At 39.4% G+C, this 16832-nt stretch overlaps 1 protein-coding gene across 3 annotated transcripts in view; it reads right to left on the reverse strand.

The window, feature by feature from the left end:
* Positions 1-16832, reverse strand: part of cdk14 (cyclin dependent kinase 14) — a 178621-nt gene that overhangs the window by 39166 nt on the left and 122623 nt on the right. For all 3 annotated transcript variants that reach the window (XM_067510135.1, XM_067510137.1, XM_067510138.1), the window contains 2 exons: positions 9984-10123; positions 4920-5070 (listed from right to left, as the gene is read on the reverse strand). In XM_067510135.1, coding sequence (XP_067366236.1) covers positions 4955-5070; positions 9984-10123 — 256 coding nt within the window. In that variant the 3' untranslated portion in view covers positions 4920-4954. The remainder of the gene's footprint in view (positions 1-4919; positions 5071-9983; positions 10124-16832) is intronic.

Consider the following 16832-nt stretch of genomic DNA (forward strand, 5'->3'; position numbering starts at 1 on the left):
CACAGCAGGGATATACTTTAGATCACTGTGTCCTCTACCTAGAAAAACTTTCTGACTGGTTGTTTTGTGGACTGCGCACGTCTATTTCTACCTGCTACAAACAGAGTCACAAAATACTCTTCTCTGTCCTGGTGACTTTGTAAGTTTTGTACACCGGTGGTTCAGTAGAAAGACACCAGGGTAGAATCATGCCTGGGGACACTTTAGAGTCAAATACTTACTGCTAAGGTTCCCTGTAATATATCCCTAAAATGTAGCATGGTCTCTGATAATAAGGAGAATACCTTAGGCAAGAGTGTGTGTGTGTGTGTGTGTGTGTGTGTGTGTGTGTGTGTGTGTGTGTGTGTGTGTGTGTGTGTGTGTGTGTGTGTGTGTGTGTGCACGTGTGTATGTGCTTAAACAAAAATCTGGCAACTCTACATTCTGGACACTATGGTATAGCCTTGCCTGCAGCTGTTATCTTCAAAGTGACACAGTGATGCTTCAGGGCCAGCGCGTCCTGTTGCCGACCTGTGATGGCTGACTGCACAGACACAGTGTAGAAAGGCTGCTGCTTTGTGTGAACCCCAGCCAGGTGACCAGCAGTGGCACAGACAACAACGCTCAACCACATGACATCAGCTGTCAGAGTGGATCTGACTGCACTAGTGGGGCAAAATCTATTTATTTTCAAACTTTTCACATATTAATTATAGAGCACTGTGCATTAGTAAGATTTTTTTTCTGTCACAGTGCAGTGCTGCTCCCTGGATGGAGGTTACATTACATTTGTTTCGACTTCTCCGAAACGATGACGGTCAAAATGGAACTTTCCCTCAAATGAACCAGAAGAGGAGCCTTACACAGTATATTGCTGTTGTGTTGTGCACCACAAACAGGTATCAGATACTCACATTCATCAATCTGAAACCACTGACAAGTTTGTGTAGTTAAAAGAGTTTGCTGAAAACAATTTGGGCCACATAAAGTCATCAGAGAGAGGCAACTGTTAAATGGCAACACTAAGCACTCAACCACAGTCCTGCCTAGTGCAGAAATATTCACTTCTAATTAAATGTAAATCTAGTAGACATTGGACAACATTAACATTGTTTCTGAGTCACTTTTATGAAGTAAAGGCTTTTTTTTTTTTTTTGGAGCTTATTCACTGAAACATACTTGTCTGTTACTGCTAAAAACAGGATTCAGAAGACAGAGCAAGCAGCCCTTATTTTTTAAAGATATGTTGAACTATGCGAAGAAATGTTGTTTAGAGCAGCGTTATGTTCTAACAAATGAAATAATGAGCTAAACTCATTATTCTGCAGAATAACACCAGAGAGGATGCAGATATTTTAGTATAGATGTGTAACAATGCTTCAAGCCCCTCATGATTTGCTTTCAAAATGCAACCAACTAAATTCTTATTTGGACTGAGACACTCAGTTGTTGATTTTACCTCTTTCATGTTGTTTTTTGCTCCCTGACTGAATCAATGTTTCAGGCTTTGTTATGTATTCTGACTGTAAGCACACTGCATCCAAGGCTTCACATGCCTAGAGCTCAGAGACAGGGCAGCTGTACACCCACTTGTTGTCGGGACTTAAACTGTGTGGTCACTGAGTGGATTGACGAGGGTGGGGGTGGGGTGGGGGGCGGCGGCACTTGCCTACCCTCAGCACCAAATTGCATCAGCTAATCTTGTGAATAATGCAAAAAATCATGAATAAACATAGATCAATGCACTGCAGTAAAGGAGACCTGCCTTTTCCCCTTTCCCGTCACTCTTCTCTTCTCTGCCCCTGCCACCATTTTTTTCAATCCACTCCTTGTATCTCCTGTTGGCTTTCTCTTTTCTCACCACACACACACACACACACACACACACACACACACACACACACACACACACACACACACACACACACACACACACAAAGCACTCTTTTCTTTTTTCTCTCCCTGCCAAAATCAAACACTCCCACTATTCCCCCATCCTCTGTCACTCTCTCTCTCTCCGTCCTTTTCTTTTCCTCTCCGGCCGCAGCCGTGACAGACATTGTAGTGCTGCAGTTGTTGCATCTCAGCGCAGGCGAGTCATGCCCGGCCTTCACTCTCAGCTCAATAGCTGACCGGTTTTCCTCAAAGGCAGCCATCCAGCCAGCACAAAGCCTGCCCACTGGGAATAGACCCAGAAAAGAGAAAGGGGCTGTTCGCCTTCTTTGCTCTGCTGTGTCTGAATCGGCCTGCCTCCACCACCTCCTATTAATAATACAACACTGCCTCAACATAAAGGAAACCCTGCCCTGCTCCTGCAAGCCACTGCTTCCATCTCTGCTTCATTCACCCCTCCCTCTTCGTATTTTCCTTCTCCTCAACTGTTCTACCATTGATTTTACAAAACGAGAAGAACACTAGTTTTGCACATTCAGGTAAATATTACTTTAAATATATTTCTATGTGAGGTCCTTATTTCACTGCCTTTCCTGTATTATGTATCTAAGAAAAAGACATGTTTAGACATCTCAGATATAGCTCTGGTCAGTGTTTTTAACCTCTTTTCTAAACAAGTGCATAAGGTATTTCTAGCTGTAGGTAACTATAGGAACAATCATTCTGTCTAATGCATTTCTCTTTCTTAGTAGTGGGTTCACTTAGAGGTAAAACCAACCGGACCCTTGTTTAAACTGACCATCAGTAGACAAACTGGGTGATTTTAACACGGTCATTTGCTAATTCTGTGTTCGCATTTCGTCTAATATGTTTCTTTTTCGGCTCATTGCATATTTTTCATGTCATTTTCTGTCTATGTTTTTGGTAATTCTGTCTGCTACGTTGCCTCTGTGATCATATTTGTCTCTGTCTGGCCTTTTTTGTGAACATTTTGTGTCTTTTAGCTGACGTTCATACAAGAAATACCAAGGCCCAATCCTAATTCATAATTTATAGTCCGACTCCTTGCTTTTGAGTTCTCCCTCGTTCTTGAGTTTTCTCTCAAAACAGAGTCATAAAGATTAGGGCTTGAAATGTTCGCTATGAAATGGGGCAACCCTTAATATGTGACATAATGTTTCATCTGTTTACATACTATGTGATTACATACTAATCAAACCATATTTATGAATACTATATTCCTTACAGTGTCTGCTAACAGATCCCTCTAAATCTCACACACTAAACAAAGCCAACACTGACTTAGGGAATGAGTTTACAGTGTGTTATAAATCCTGGGGTATGAATTTGAAAGTTTGAAGGTGGGCATTTAAGAGTCAGGGAAGGTACCTTATGCCACAAATAAAGATATGCATAGAGATGCATTATGGGCAGTCACACATCTACCATGTTATTAGCGGGAGTCTTACGATGGATAAAAAACGTACAGCTCAATCTGCTGCTCTGATTTCAACTATTCTCTTGAGATGTAAGATTTGTTTTGTTTAGCTTTTCTACCCAAAAATACTTGGTGGGAAATCCAGTTTAAATATATGCATTTGCAGCAAAGTATACAGTTAATGGCTGTGTGGATGTGTTGGTGTAATTTGTCAGTGTATTAATGTGAATGTGTGCACAGGGATTAGGCTGCTATCAATGAAGTTCTCCCAGCCTGTCAGGTTTTTGGATTGGAACGGACAAAGGGACTGATTTCAATGTAAATGCAGCAGCTGAGAGGACACAGCTCTCTCAGTGGGGTGACTTCCACCCTCCACATACACAGACAGACACACACATATACAGAAACGCCATGAGGCTCCAGATCGGGAAAAACACACTTCTTCGTATTCTGTGCCATGGTAAACACAGGCTATTCAGCCTTCGTCTACTCCATGTTTAAGTGGCATTTTGACTTTGTAGAGGAAAACATCAAGACAAAACAATGCAGAAGAAACTTAAAAGTTAGAGAACTGGTTGAAGAGTTGTGGTGTCTGGCACGGCTTTGCACCTGTCACCCATTATAGATAATCTGGTCCACAGCACTGTGGCATGGCCCTGTGCTGGCCTTCACAATTCCGACTCTGTCATTCGACTAGTTGTTATCCCCATGCTTGGACCCCGCAACTCTTATTACATGCAAATAGTACCACTTTATCCGAGCGCCGAATGAGACCCCCATCTCTAAAGAATGGGACACCCTCCTCACCCACTTAAAGCCACTCCTTCAACTACTACTGCATTCTCTGCTTCAGTGCAGACAGCACCGATCTCATGGCATCAGAAAGAATGTAGCAGTTGCTGCGATCTAGATGAGTGTTGTACTTCTAACTTGATGAACTGAACATCTATAACAAATATAACATGTGTTTCCCAACACTTAACATGCATGTTTTTATTTTCTTTCTATCAATGGCACTTCCACTCTTTCATGCTTGTTTGTCTTTTAAGATATTTCTTATATCCCTAAAACAAATTTTTAATTATTACATACAGGACCTTTACATACTACATACTGAAAATTCAGAACATTAGCTAGCAAAACATACCACAGGGGATGTAGAGGCAAGCTAGCAACAGACAATGAACAATGTAGTGTGAATATTGCTCTTCTAAGTACTAGTACTACCATTTTTATATTCTCTTTCTTTATTAGAAAGTCCAATTTTCTCCAGATAAAAATGTGAAAAAATAACTTAATAATAACTCAGTCAAAATCAACTTGCATCATTAGTGTGATACCTTAAAAGTAATTTGTTGTGCCGCTGTTACTTCTGACTCGTGCTAAAATTACGAATAAGATATATAAAAGCTCATGTGAAAGAAAAGATAAGATAAGAAAAGTAACAAAACATGATACATGATACATTAAACCGGTGTCTCTTTAAGATCATTAAAGTTCCACCTTTTTCATTTTGTCTTTGTGAGCTTGCTGCTGCAGCTGCTGGTGATGCTGCTGCTGCTGCAGCGTGCTGTTTGTGTCTGCTTCTTGCATGGTAATGAGCTCGTACCTGTCAGGGAGTCATGTGCAGGATACTGCCTCAGGTCAGTGTTTGCTGCCAGAGGATGCCTTTCCATGACTGTTCTTTCGTGTGCACACCTGTATGCTGTCCCCGCTCTCTGTCTGCAGCTTGACATTTGGTACGGTGAAGATAGAAGACACTGCAGGGGGAGAAGACACAAGCGGATTAGAAGAATGTGGGCTGACAGAGACAAGAACATTTCCAAGTGAGTTGTTAAACATAGCAATGTTATTAATAAGTGAATATTTGCATATTTTAAAATTCTTTTTAGGCTTTTATTATTTTGTTCATAAGGTATTTCCATTATGGCTATTTGTACATTTCAGTATCACTTGAGCTTTTAGGACAGCAAGACATGTATAAACCCTATACTGTGAGGAATCAGTGTACAAAATAGGGGCGTTTAGTAGTCAAGACACAATTTTAACGATGTGAATCCTAACCGGGGGACCTTTGTTGCAAGTCATACCCTTTTCTCTTCAAAACACACCAACAGAAAGGCAGGCGAAATCCTACATGATGACACCCGCATACCCAACACTGACATGATGATAGCAACTTCACATTATAGCATATAGTTCAAAGCTTAAAATAGGCACCTCCTTAGGAATTACTGTACAGAATATTGATTGCTGTTAAAGACTTGCAACAATCATCATGTTGGTGATGCTGTGGAATTGTAATGGATGAAAAGCATGTTTCATACTGGAATCACATGATGTCCTTTGTGTCCTGATCCTCTTCAAAGTTTCTCCTTGTGCTCATGTGATTAACTATGTTTCTGTTAGTTGTAACCTTCTGGCACGAGTGAAACATGGACATCAATTTCAGGCAAAGAGTTTCTAAATAGATTGAATTGAATTGAATTAATTGGATTGAATGAAGAACATTACGTGTTATCACTGCCAAAATCACTGCCAAGTGGAGGTTTTAACTAAAAAAACTGAAAGAATTTGAGAAGAAAATGTATTGACATACTGTATTTGGCCTTTCTGTGAACATAAAAGGGGGAAATAATCAGTTTGTGTTCTTCACCATTAAAGGGACTTAAGCTACAATCAGAGATTCTCATAGACTGAACTATACCATCCCAGACCAATTCGACACTTTAGTTTAAGATTTTTTTGTTACAATCGCCCACTTGGACTTGTTGAAGAATTGACAGACAAAGTCTGGACAGACATGCTTTTAAACTGCAACTTGACTTGGCAGATACATAGGAATCTGAGGTGGTTAGGCTAGTTTTCTATGTTTTTTAAACCCCCCCCCCCCCCAACACACACACACACACACACACACACACACATGCACGCACAGACACACACACTGAAACTTCTCAGCTGGCTTATTGTTATTTTGCTTATATTTTGGGAAACAATGAGGATGAAAAGCTTCTTTTTGAGCAAATCAAAATTGATTCCAAATTGATTCACATACTTTCTCCACTTTCTCCACATACTTTCTCCAAAGCTGTCTTTGAAAAGCATATTTTCTTCTTTGTCTTGGAAATAAAGGCAGTGGGCTTTGCCAAGTAAGGAGGGGAACTGCAGGATGATGGCTCACATCAACCACTTTTTGTTTTACTTCAACATGCAGTATAGGTGAATCTGTCCATATCTGTACAGATAACTTTTGCCAGACACTGAAGCACTCTCACCAAAATCTAATTAAAAATGTCACAATGCAATGCTCACAGTGACTTCACGATTGCTATTGTTTCAATAATTGTTCCTGGTAATCAATCAGAGTAATGTCTGGATAAATCCCTAACACACATCACAACAGAGCACGGTGGCCAAACAAAACATACTTATCATCCCTACAGGGACAACGTGACAATTATGTGAACGGTTCATCTGTGTCTCAACCATCAGTGACCAGACTGTCTTTTTAATGGTTTGTGTCTATGTATCAGCAGTACTAGTTGTTTTAACACTAGAGCAGTCTGCTTTTACTGGGCTGTTCCCTGTGACTTTAGTCTTTTCTTGAGGAAGAACATGATTACTATGCTGCTGTTGTAGCTAAATACTCACAACTGGAGCAATTATTTAGGTCTTTATCTCACTTGTTATTTTTTCATTTGCATATTTTTGACACATCCTTCCCCCACGAATCCACATTTGCCTTCCACTCTAACTCACACAGAAACAAACACACAGAATATACTAGTGGCTGCGCTACCTTGCTTGTGCCACATGCACATGCAGAAAACCGAAAATCTGAAAAAGAGAGAAATAAAGAGAGAGGGAAGAGAGAGAGTGAGTAAGCATGACAAAAATCTAAATAAGCTTTCTCTCTCTCTCTCTTTTAGTGACCGCCACTTTTTGATTCTTTTCAGAAACGACAACCTGCTGGGTCCTGATAACAGGATTAATAACACTGAAAAATCCTAATCAGGGGGAATTAAAAAAAAAAATGGAATTCTTCCATTTAAATTACCACCATGTCAGTGGCAGCACACCCAGGTCTGCTGAGCAGGCTTTTTACTCCACTAATGAATAACAGCTTAAGGGATTGGTGATGTATGTATATGTAGCATGTCATATAATATGTATATGCAGTCATCTGTGACATAGTTTCATGCTATAACCCACTTCTGTAGGATTAATTGAAATATAACCCAATTGTGAAGCTGTGGCTAAAGCCTCTGACTCTTCGGCCAAAAATACACATGGGAAATCAACAGGATTAATGGACATGTTCTTCTAAAATGAAGAATGAAGGACTTGAAAGCTAAGGTACTGTGTGTAGATGAGTTTTTTTGATGGTGTCTAAAGAGGTCGTCAGTCAGGAAGCTAGAAAATCAAACTGAGCATGTTAAGACGACCAGCAGAGGTCTGGCTGAGCTTACTGTCCCAGCGGCATCCACACACTGTAGTGTGCACAAACAAAAACAACCCCAGGTCACCTTCTTTATGGAGAGTGAGAGGAGGAGGAGGAGGAGGAGGAGAATACAGTATGATCCATTGGAGCTGGGGCAGCTCCAAGGAACACAAAAACACAAAGGAGAGAGGGAGACTCCAAGCAAGACAGTGAGACAAAGACAGAAATAAGAAAGACAAAGAAAAGGTCAGAAAATGAAAAGAAACACGCATTACAATTTATGATTACCAGCAAGTTCATTACCAGCCTGACATTTTTTCTCTCACTATTTACTACCTTTGTATTTGTTTTAATTTAAAAGCCACTCTCTCTGGAAGACCTTGTTAAATTGTTATATACGTACATGAAATTAATATTAGAGCTATCCCAAGATGAGCTTGGCATATTTTTAAGCAACAACACTATTCAGAATCATGATAGAAAGTCAAAACACAGCTTTCAATTCACCACTTGAAAAGGCCAGGGAACTCTCAGCCAGGGAACTCAACAGTTTACAGGACAACATCCACTTCATATTCCCCGTCTGTAGTAACTGTCAAAGACTGAGCTACACCCATTATAAGATTCACAGAGTCTCTACCAGCTAACACAGATTTCTAGTCTCTGGCAGTCTGGAAGTAGCACACACCTGACAACTGTGTAAACTGGGGGCGACTGGTTGGGAACGACTGGATGTTCAGGAGATAGACCAAATATCAAGAGAGTGGAATAATCTCACGTTTTTATGCCCAAACAAATACGGTAACTTTTTAACTTAACAATTTGTGAAAGAATTTTTTGGAAGAGACAAATTGGGTTTTATTTATCAGCCTGATTATCCTGTAGTGTGTCCCCGGCCCAAGTAATGACTAGTGCCAACAAAAACACAGCAGTTCTAGCCAAAAAGTAAACCAACACCAGTACTTTTTAATCCTGTTACTGAACTAAATATGATAAAAGCATAAAAAGACCATAGAGTTTACCATAGTGAACTCCACCAGGATTCTTTTATGATATAGTCTGAGGACAGAGTCTTGTAATCGTCCTTTAAATGCAGGTTTGCCATGATAAGCTGTGTGATAAACTGTCTATATCACTACAATATGCATTCACTATGCATAATTGGCATCATAAAATGCTAATGCTACATTCATATATCAAAGTAAAATACTTTTTTTTCGATAACCATTTCACCAATTCTGCCTAATCACAATCTAGATCGTCTCCGCTAACTTACAGCAAAGTAGAAATAAAGTCCAGTCTCTGGTTGCACAAATAATTATATCCAGACTGCTGGATCCATACCACAGCTGCTTTTAACTTGCCAACATATTGTTAGGTCTCACAAATACAGTAGAATACAACAGATCACTGTCCATTACTGTCTGCAGTACACATCTCTCTATCACATCCTCAATTGTTTACGCACCCATTTTATGATTCACCCATTTAATGATTGTTTCTTAATTTTCAGCAAATTGGGTTTGTCATTTGCGATACCGCCCTCTCGTGGACACGTACATGTAACGGGCAAGTATAAAAGAAACACGTGCTAACGGCGACTGTGGCTCAGTGGGTAAGGGGTTAGGGGGAACCTCCTGGAAGTCACTGCCATCGGCGTGAGTGAATGGGTGAATGAGAAGCAACATTGGAAAGCACTTCGGATAAAAGCTCTATAAATGCAGCTGTTTAAGTATCCGATCGTAGGTCTGGTCAACGTTTACGTGCATCGATCGACGGAGAAGTATAATTCTGGCTTAATTCATTAAAGGCTGAATGAGGGGGAGGTCATTAACCTAGTGATACCCCCTCTTTTTTAAGCTAAGTCTGCACAACGTCTGGCCGAAATTAAACTAATGCAAAGTGGTATATGAAAACCACCCTGGACCACCTTGACTCTGAGCAGCCTAGGAATATCTTTCAGTATATTCAATATGTGTTTAAAAATGTTCTACCGATCAACAAAAGGTGGACTATTCAAACATTATGAAGATACAGTAGTGTTTGGAGCAAGAAAGGTAAAAATAAAGGTAAAAAAAATAAGGTAGGACGGATGTTTACATTTGAGGTCCAATGGTCTGTTTGGCATTTGATGGAAGGTCCATACTGTCCACCTATGCTTGAGAGCCATAAAATACTATTGTTACTGTATAAGTTTATGCTGGGGTAAGTGTCGTATTGGTAACATACTGTCCTGAAGCTCCCAGAGCCGTGGAGGAAGGTTGCTGAAGTATTCGTGGTTCAGCGCTGCCTGGGCTGACAGCCGGTTCTTTGGGAAGCACATGAGGAACCTGGAGGCCAACTCCTCAGCATGGTCCACGTAGCCCAACCTGACAAAAACACACACAATCACATACAGTGACCACATTAACAAGGGAAACCAGTACGGAAAAAAGACCCAACGAAACAACCACTTCTTTTTCCATCCAAATAAAACAGAGACACCCATTCTCTCAATCAGTTATTCCTCTGTGAGAGCAACACACATTTTCTCTGATTCAAAGAACTGCTGACAACAACAACAACAAAAAAAAACAAGCCTTTTAATTATGCTCAAGGTCTGCTGACTCAAGAAGAGACACATATGCAAAAAAGCATATACACACACAGACTTACACCTTTCTCTCTGAGCTTATTTTACTTCTGACGACTAGGTCACAGTGAGAAACAAAGAGTGAAGCAGGAGCCTAGACAGGGCCAAACTGGTGTTGTCTGCCAGTGTTGTATATGGTAAGTGTGATCATACTGGGAGTCACTGAACTCCTGAACCAGCCCTGCATATAAGTGCCAATGGGGGAGAAAGATTGAAAATAAAGCAAGAGCAACAAATTCAGCCAGTAATTAGGTATCAAGTGCATTAAATAAACATGATTCAGCATAGCTTGCTGCCCCACTGCTTGCAGTACCCAAGAGTGCATCTCATATTCTTTAGGCTTCTCATGGTTAGATCCCCTGTCAAGCACTCTGACAGCCACTCCCATTGCTCTCAATGGGGACTCAACTCAACTTTTCAGCAGACAGACAGAGGCCCGAAAGTTCTCTATTCGACTCATCGACACCACTCAGATAAAGTTAATTAAGTCCACCAGGGCCTCTACTCACCTCTTTCTCATGCAGTGCAGCAAAGTTTAAAGAGAAGCTGCTGTGTGAAACTGTATACTCGTGGAAAATGGATTAGTGATTTGTGTGCCAGGTTAGTGCTGAAAGTGATACATAGGACTTTTGTGCACCTATATATTATTTTCAAATCTGCCTCGCATAAATCATTACCATTACCAAATGTTAGTGATAATTTGTGAGAGCTTCAATACCCAAAACATCTACAATTTAAGATACTGTAGGAAAACTGTCACACTTCCAGTATAACAGAGAAGTAAACATAAAAGTCTGAATAGTGGTGAGTCCGGTTCGGTAAAATGAAGAATAAAAAACAAAAAAATCATAATCGATCTGTATATTGTTCCATTCAAGACTGCTTGCTGCAGCCTGTTCTGCGTAGCTCTCACTTACAAGTTCTGCTAGAAGCTAGATGGCGACAGCACTCCAGGATTTTACCTCAGGCTATATAATAAAAAAAGTGAGTTCAGAATGTCAGAGAGAAAACTTGGTAGATCTGTGTGGGACTATTTCAAATCAGTGGTGAAACCACAAGAAGAGAATTTACAGTTGACCTGCACATAGTCTAACTGTGCCTGACACTTATCAGGGGCTTAGAAATCATAAGGAAAACCTGACAATTCTTATTATCAAATTTTAAAGTCACCATTGAAAGGAACACACGTTGTTGATGGAAAACACTGGCTAGCCGCCATATCTCCCTGCAAGGACTTGCTCACGTTTTTTTTTATACATTTTGCTGTAAAAATATAGCAAAAAAGAGGTGTACTTTCTGTAGTGTAAGCAAAAATCCTACCACTGTCTGCTATTTCTGGTCTCCTCTGTCTCTTTTTCTCTCTCTCACACACATGCACACAAACAAACAAACATAAATTGTAAAGGAAAAAAATGCAGTTTTATGGGTCCTTACAATACTTGGTAATTATTATTACATAGTCATTTCTAATTTAGATGTCATTTATTTCTGCTTAAATCAACAACTCAGGACATTTCAATGAGCTAATAAGTTCTTATTAGTAGGTAATAATTATCAGGTAATATTATTAGTAAGTTCTTATTATTAGCTAATAAGTTCTTATTTGCCCATAATTAAACTTCAAGGTACTTGTACTACGTACTTATAGGTTCATTAGGTTATTATCACGCCCATGTACCCGACCATTGCTGTCATGGGCACAATATTAAACAAAGTTACAAACGTCGTAGGAAAAAAATCCACATAGTTCAACCAGTTGATAAAACACTTGGTTGTGTTTTGGCCAGTTGAAGGGAGAAACAGAGTCTGTCCCATTGAAAGTCCTCTGTTTTGATGCCCACCTAAATTTGATCTCTGTCAGACCATTGAGGGGCAAAAGGGAACCTACTAAACCATAATTAGAAGATCTAGATATGTGTGCTTGTCTTTTCTCTCTCAGCTCAGTAAAATGTCTTGGGCCAAAAACTATTTAACATTATTTATTTATGTTTGACTTCAACAGGGAAAATTTAAGCTCAATACCTCTAATGGTTTTTTATTAAAATTGGTGTGGTTACATACTGCCCACAACGTTATATGTAATGAAGCCAAACAATGCATAGTCTCAACATGCATGAATGATTGTTCCAACTTGTATCATCTCTGCTTCTACACGTCATTTCCACAGCCAACCAGCTGAAGAACTAAAAGCTGACTGGAGTTTAATTTCTTTCCAGGTTTTTTTTAAATCTGTCTTTATGAGAACAAACAGTAGGTCAAATGTGAACAACTGGTTAAGCAGCTAAGTTGTCGTATTTGTGTAAACAACACTTTTTAGTTAAACGATCGCACAAGATGAGAGCAAAACCGACATGTTTCCAAATCAAGGACCATTATTATAGAATCTAGTTACTCCAATGTTTTACTCTATGAAAAAAACAGAATCACCATCTTTAGAGAGGCACACAAATGTTATACACGAATATCAGTTTTTGCATCTTGGGAAGTATGTGTAAAACTGTGGCTATGAAGCAGCAAGTCTTAATGAAGTCCTCACATGTCAGGACATCATCCGGATATAACAAACCAAATTTGAAGGAAAGGCCTGTGACCTTTTTGAAAACCATTTTCAGTGAGTTACTGTTGGAATAAAATAGATTTTCCAACTATACATAAAGTATACGTATATTAAGTTGTTGGCCTTTGAAAGCTGTTGATTTACAATCACAGTATGAGCAATTCCTTCATGCTATTGCTGTCAAGTAGCCGCAGCGAATAAGCACACATCCGCAAGATCAATAGTATCTCCTGAAACCATCAAACAACTGCAGGTGATGACATATTAACAGCAGAGAAGCATTCCTCCTTCAGTGGTGCGTGGTGAGCGCTCAGAAAGCACCTGGGAGAAGTGAAGCGCAGGAAACAATCATTCTCTACTGTTTTTGACACAGCAGAGAATGACCAGCATCTTTGTTTAGGCAACGCAGGAAGTGAGAGCTGTTTTTATCTGGACACATCCTCTAAGGAGCTTTCACTATGTCTGGCTCATGTGATGATGAGGGTGCTGTGATTGCAACTGGGTAGTGTGTAGTGGCAAACAGGCCCTAGCATGCATTTGTCTTGGCTGTCTAGTTCTGTGGTTGACTGATATGGCTTAGAGGGAGCCAATAGTTTCTAAACATTTTGGCAACAGTCAATATTCAGTGTTTCCAAGTGTATCAATGGCTGAGGTAAAGAATATTTAATGAGAAAAACACACATTGAATTGGGAGCTCCAGTAAGAGAAGTAGTCCCAGGTCACACTGTAATTGTGTCTGGACATCTTCCAAACTAATAACGTGTGTAGACTCGTTAGTCTAGTAAATCTAGTAAATGAGTAGATTAGTCAACCATCGTAAACTCATTGATTTTACACCAAAGTAAAACAAAAAAGTAGAGAATAATAATATGTGAGAAAGTATTTAGTTTGTCTTTCTTGATACTTAATTGATAAGATACTATATGTTAATATATTCATAAACCACCTGATTGTCATTAAATGTACTATACTTATTCTTATAAGCAGTAAAAATGGGGGAAAAAAAGTATTTTGGGTTTCATTATAGTAAAATCAGTGGCGATTCTACCATAAACTCTTTAGCAGGTTATAAGCTAGAAGGGGCCCCACTTAGGGATTTTTATTTTTTTTTATTGTTAGGCAGTGGCAGTGCATCATATAGTGCCTTAATATGGGGTTTAATAGAGTTTACAAAGATCGATATTCATCAAAAAAAGATAATGTGCCTTAAACACAAATGGTGATAGAAGTGTCTGTAGCACAAACCTTTTTTCATCGTGGTTTTCATTGTTTTCCTTTGATTCAGAAAGAGCTTTCAACTCCTCCACAGAATAGTTCCATCATGTAATTTTTTTATAGAAGAAACACAGGGATCATTTGGGGGGAATTTTTACTTTGGTGAAACGAATACTGGGAAGTACAATAAATGCAAATAAACTAACATCTTTCAAAACAATTTTATGTGTTAACGATACATTCAGTCACCTGAGCTTAACTAGGATTTTATCAGGACTACTTTTATTGAGGTAAGAGATGAGCTTGATCTGTTTTCACAATTTCACTTTTCAGTGTATAAAGGTCAAGCACAAGACATCAGTCAGGAAGAGAAACAGTGCTCAGAAAAATGCCTGAGTGAGAGCAGAAATGAGAGAGCAAGGGGGCACGGGCCGACTTTCATGGCAGAGACATGTTCATATTATGTCCACTATTCCCTGGCTTGCAATAAAAGGCAGCAGAGAGGAAGTCATGGTCATTAACATTCCAATTCACTTTCTTTGTCCACATTTTTATTTTCCCCTACACTGCAGTGAAATCAGAAAACTGGAAGGAGACCGAGAGAGGAAATTGCTAGAAATTCAATGATTAAAAAACCTCTAAATAACCTCCAAATTCAACTAGACATTCACTTGTCCAGCTAGTGGACAACTACCAGAATACAGGCCTTCAAGTTGTGTAATTCTACATTAATGAGTTTAATCAAATTATCATCAGGCAACGTGTGGCCAGGTAGTCTAGCAAAGAAACACAGCACACGTTGTAGGATGGTGATTAAAGAAAAATCATAGTTTATGACCTTTTAGATTTTTATAACCGGCCATTAATTATGAGAACAGTTTACGACTGATACTAATAGTGGTAATTGTTGAGACGCTGGGACATACACTGCTGATCAAAAGTCTTCGATAATACTTCGATTTTTACGGTTGTTTATGTATAATTATGCAGTTTGATGTGTGTCTAGATGTCAGGGTGCTTCTCACTCTACAAGTCACCGACTGGATCCAGCAAAACAGCGCTACGCCATCCGGCTTCCTCCTCTATGTATGACAAAAATCCTGAATGGTGAACCAAAGATCTGTGTCCTGTGAGCTGCTTGTCACGCAAGCTGTTGACTCAAACTGGTCCTCTGATTCTGTTCTGGCTTCGGGTCTGCCAGACCTCTTTCTGTCCGAGTGTCTCCTAGTTCCTGAGTGTCTTTTGATGGTGAAGGAAACTGTACTTAATGACTCCTTGACTTTGTTCGCAATTTCTCTGTAGGAAAGATCTGCATTTTTAGGCGTTATCGTGGTCCTTCTCTCCTCCATTGCTAATTGTCTTTTTCTGACGATTAGTTTTAGCTGACGAGGTTATGGTCCCACAGTGTGTTCCAACACTACTTTTATGCAGACAGAGGGGGTTGTATGTAATCAAGAAATGTTGGGACACCTGTAGGAATTGGTTGCACCGACGTTCAACGCTTAATCAACCTCTGCAGCACAGCTTTAAGTTAACCCATTTCTCATTCCCTGAAAAAGGCCTTTTTGTATAAGTTTTAAATGCTAATTATTTTCCATTTTGGGTAACCTTACCTTTTTTTAACCTGTGGCTTTTCGGCACTTACCTTTGTACCATTTCAAGCTATTCATTGGACTAGAACTGATTGAATCTCAATAAAAAAGTCGAACAATTGGGATGTTCTAAAACTTCTGACCAGATATGATATGGAAGCACAAAAATGCCACCACAATTTGAACATTATGAATATCTAACACTGAAATTTGACCACATTGTTGAAATGTTTGATACCACTAAATTTCTAACAGAAATATTTTACTTCCTAAAAACTGTTATTCATCAACATATTATTTAATGCCAATTCAGCTTGTACAAATGTTACTTCGTCAGAAATTTTACATAATCAGAAAGTAAGAAAAATTTAATAGTTTTTTATTACAGTAATTACAAATATCAAGGGGGATGCAAACTTCTGCACTGATTGTATTATTTTAAAATCATTTGTTTACACTCCTTGACCTTTTTTATTACTTATGATTGAGAAAAAAACAACAACATTTGTACTAGCTGTGTACTAGATGTGTATTATATTAGCTTTAAAGTTAACCTAACATAATAATTACTATATACGACCAACTGTCTCTAGTAGGAAACAAACTGTCCTCTTGCTTCCAAGTGTTATGTTTTCTCTCCCGACATCCTGCCTAAGCAGGACCTCATCACTTTTAAGTGACATCACCATACGCATGGGACCAATACTTTGGTGTTCGGTTTTACTGAACCATAACTAACCGATAATTGACCATTAAATAACACAAGCAAATGGAATTATATGACTGGATGACCTGTGCTGTATGATTATTGCTTTAGCTTGTGAAGTTGGGCCTTTCCTGTAGTAGCTACACTTTCTGATTCTGCCTGATTAGACAGCTGAGTCACTTGCATGACACTGCTCTAGATTTCCCTTGGGAAAAGAGACAAACCCCTTTCTGCCTTCAGTGGCTCCCTTCCAGATGTTTGCCTAGGGCAAAAAGTGGCACAGATGGAGAGAAGCCCTAATACAGCCACCATGCCCTTTTCCTGCCATATGCATCTTATATCCCAGAGCAAAGTCGGTGGGTTTGTTTCAGGGAAG

Source organism: Channa argus, chromosome 7 (assembly GCF_033026475.1).
Source record: "Channa argus isolate prfri chromosome 7, Channa argus male v1.0, whole genome shotgun sequence".
NCBI lineage: Eukaryota > Metazoa > Chordata > Actinopteri > Anabantiformes > Channidae > Channa > Channa argus.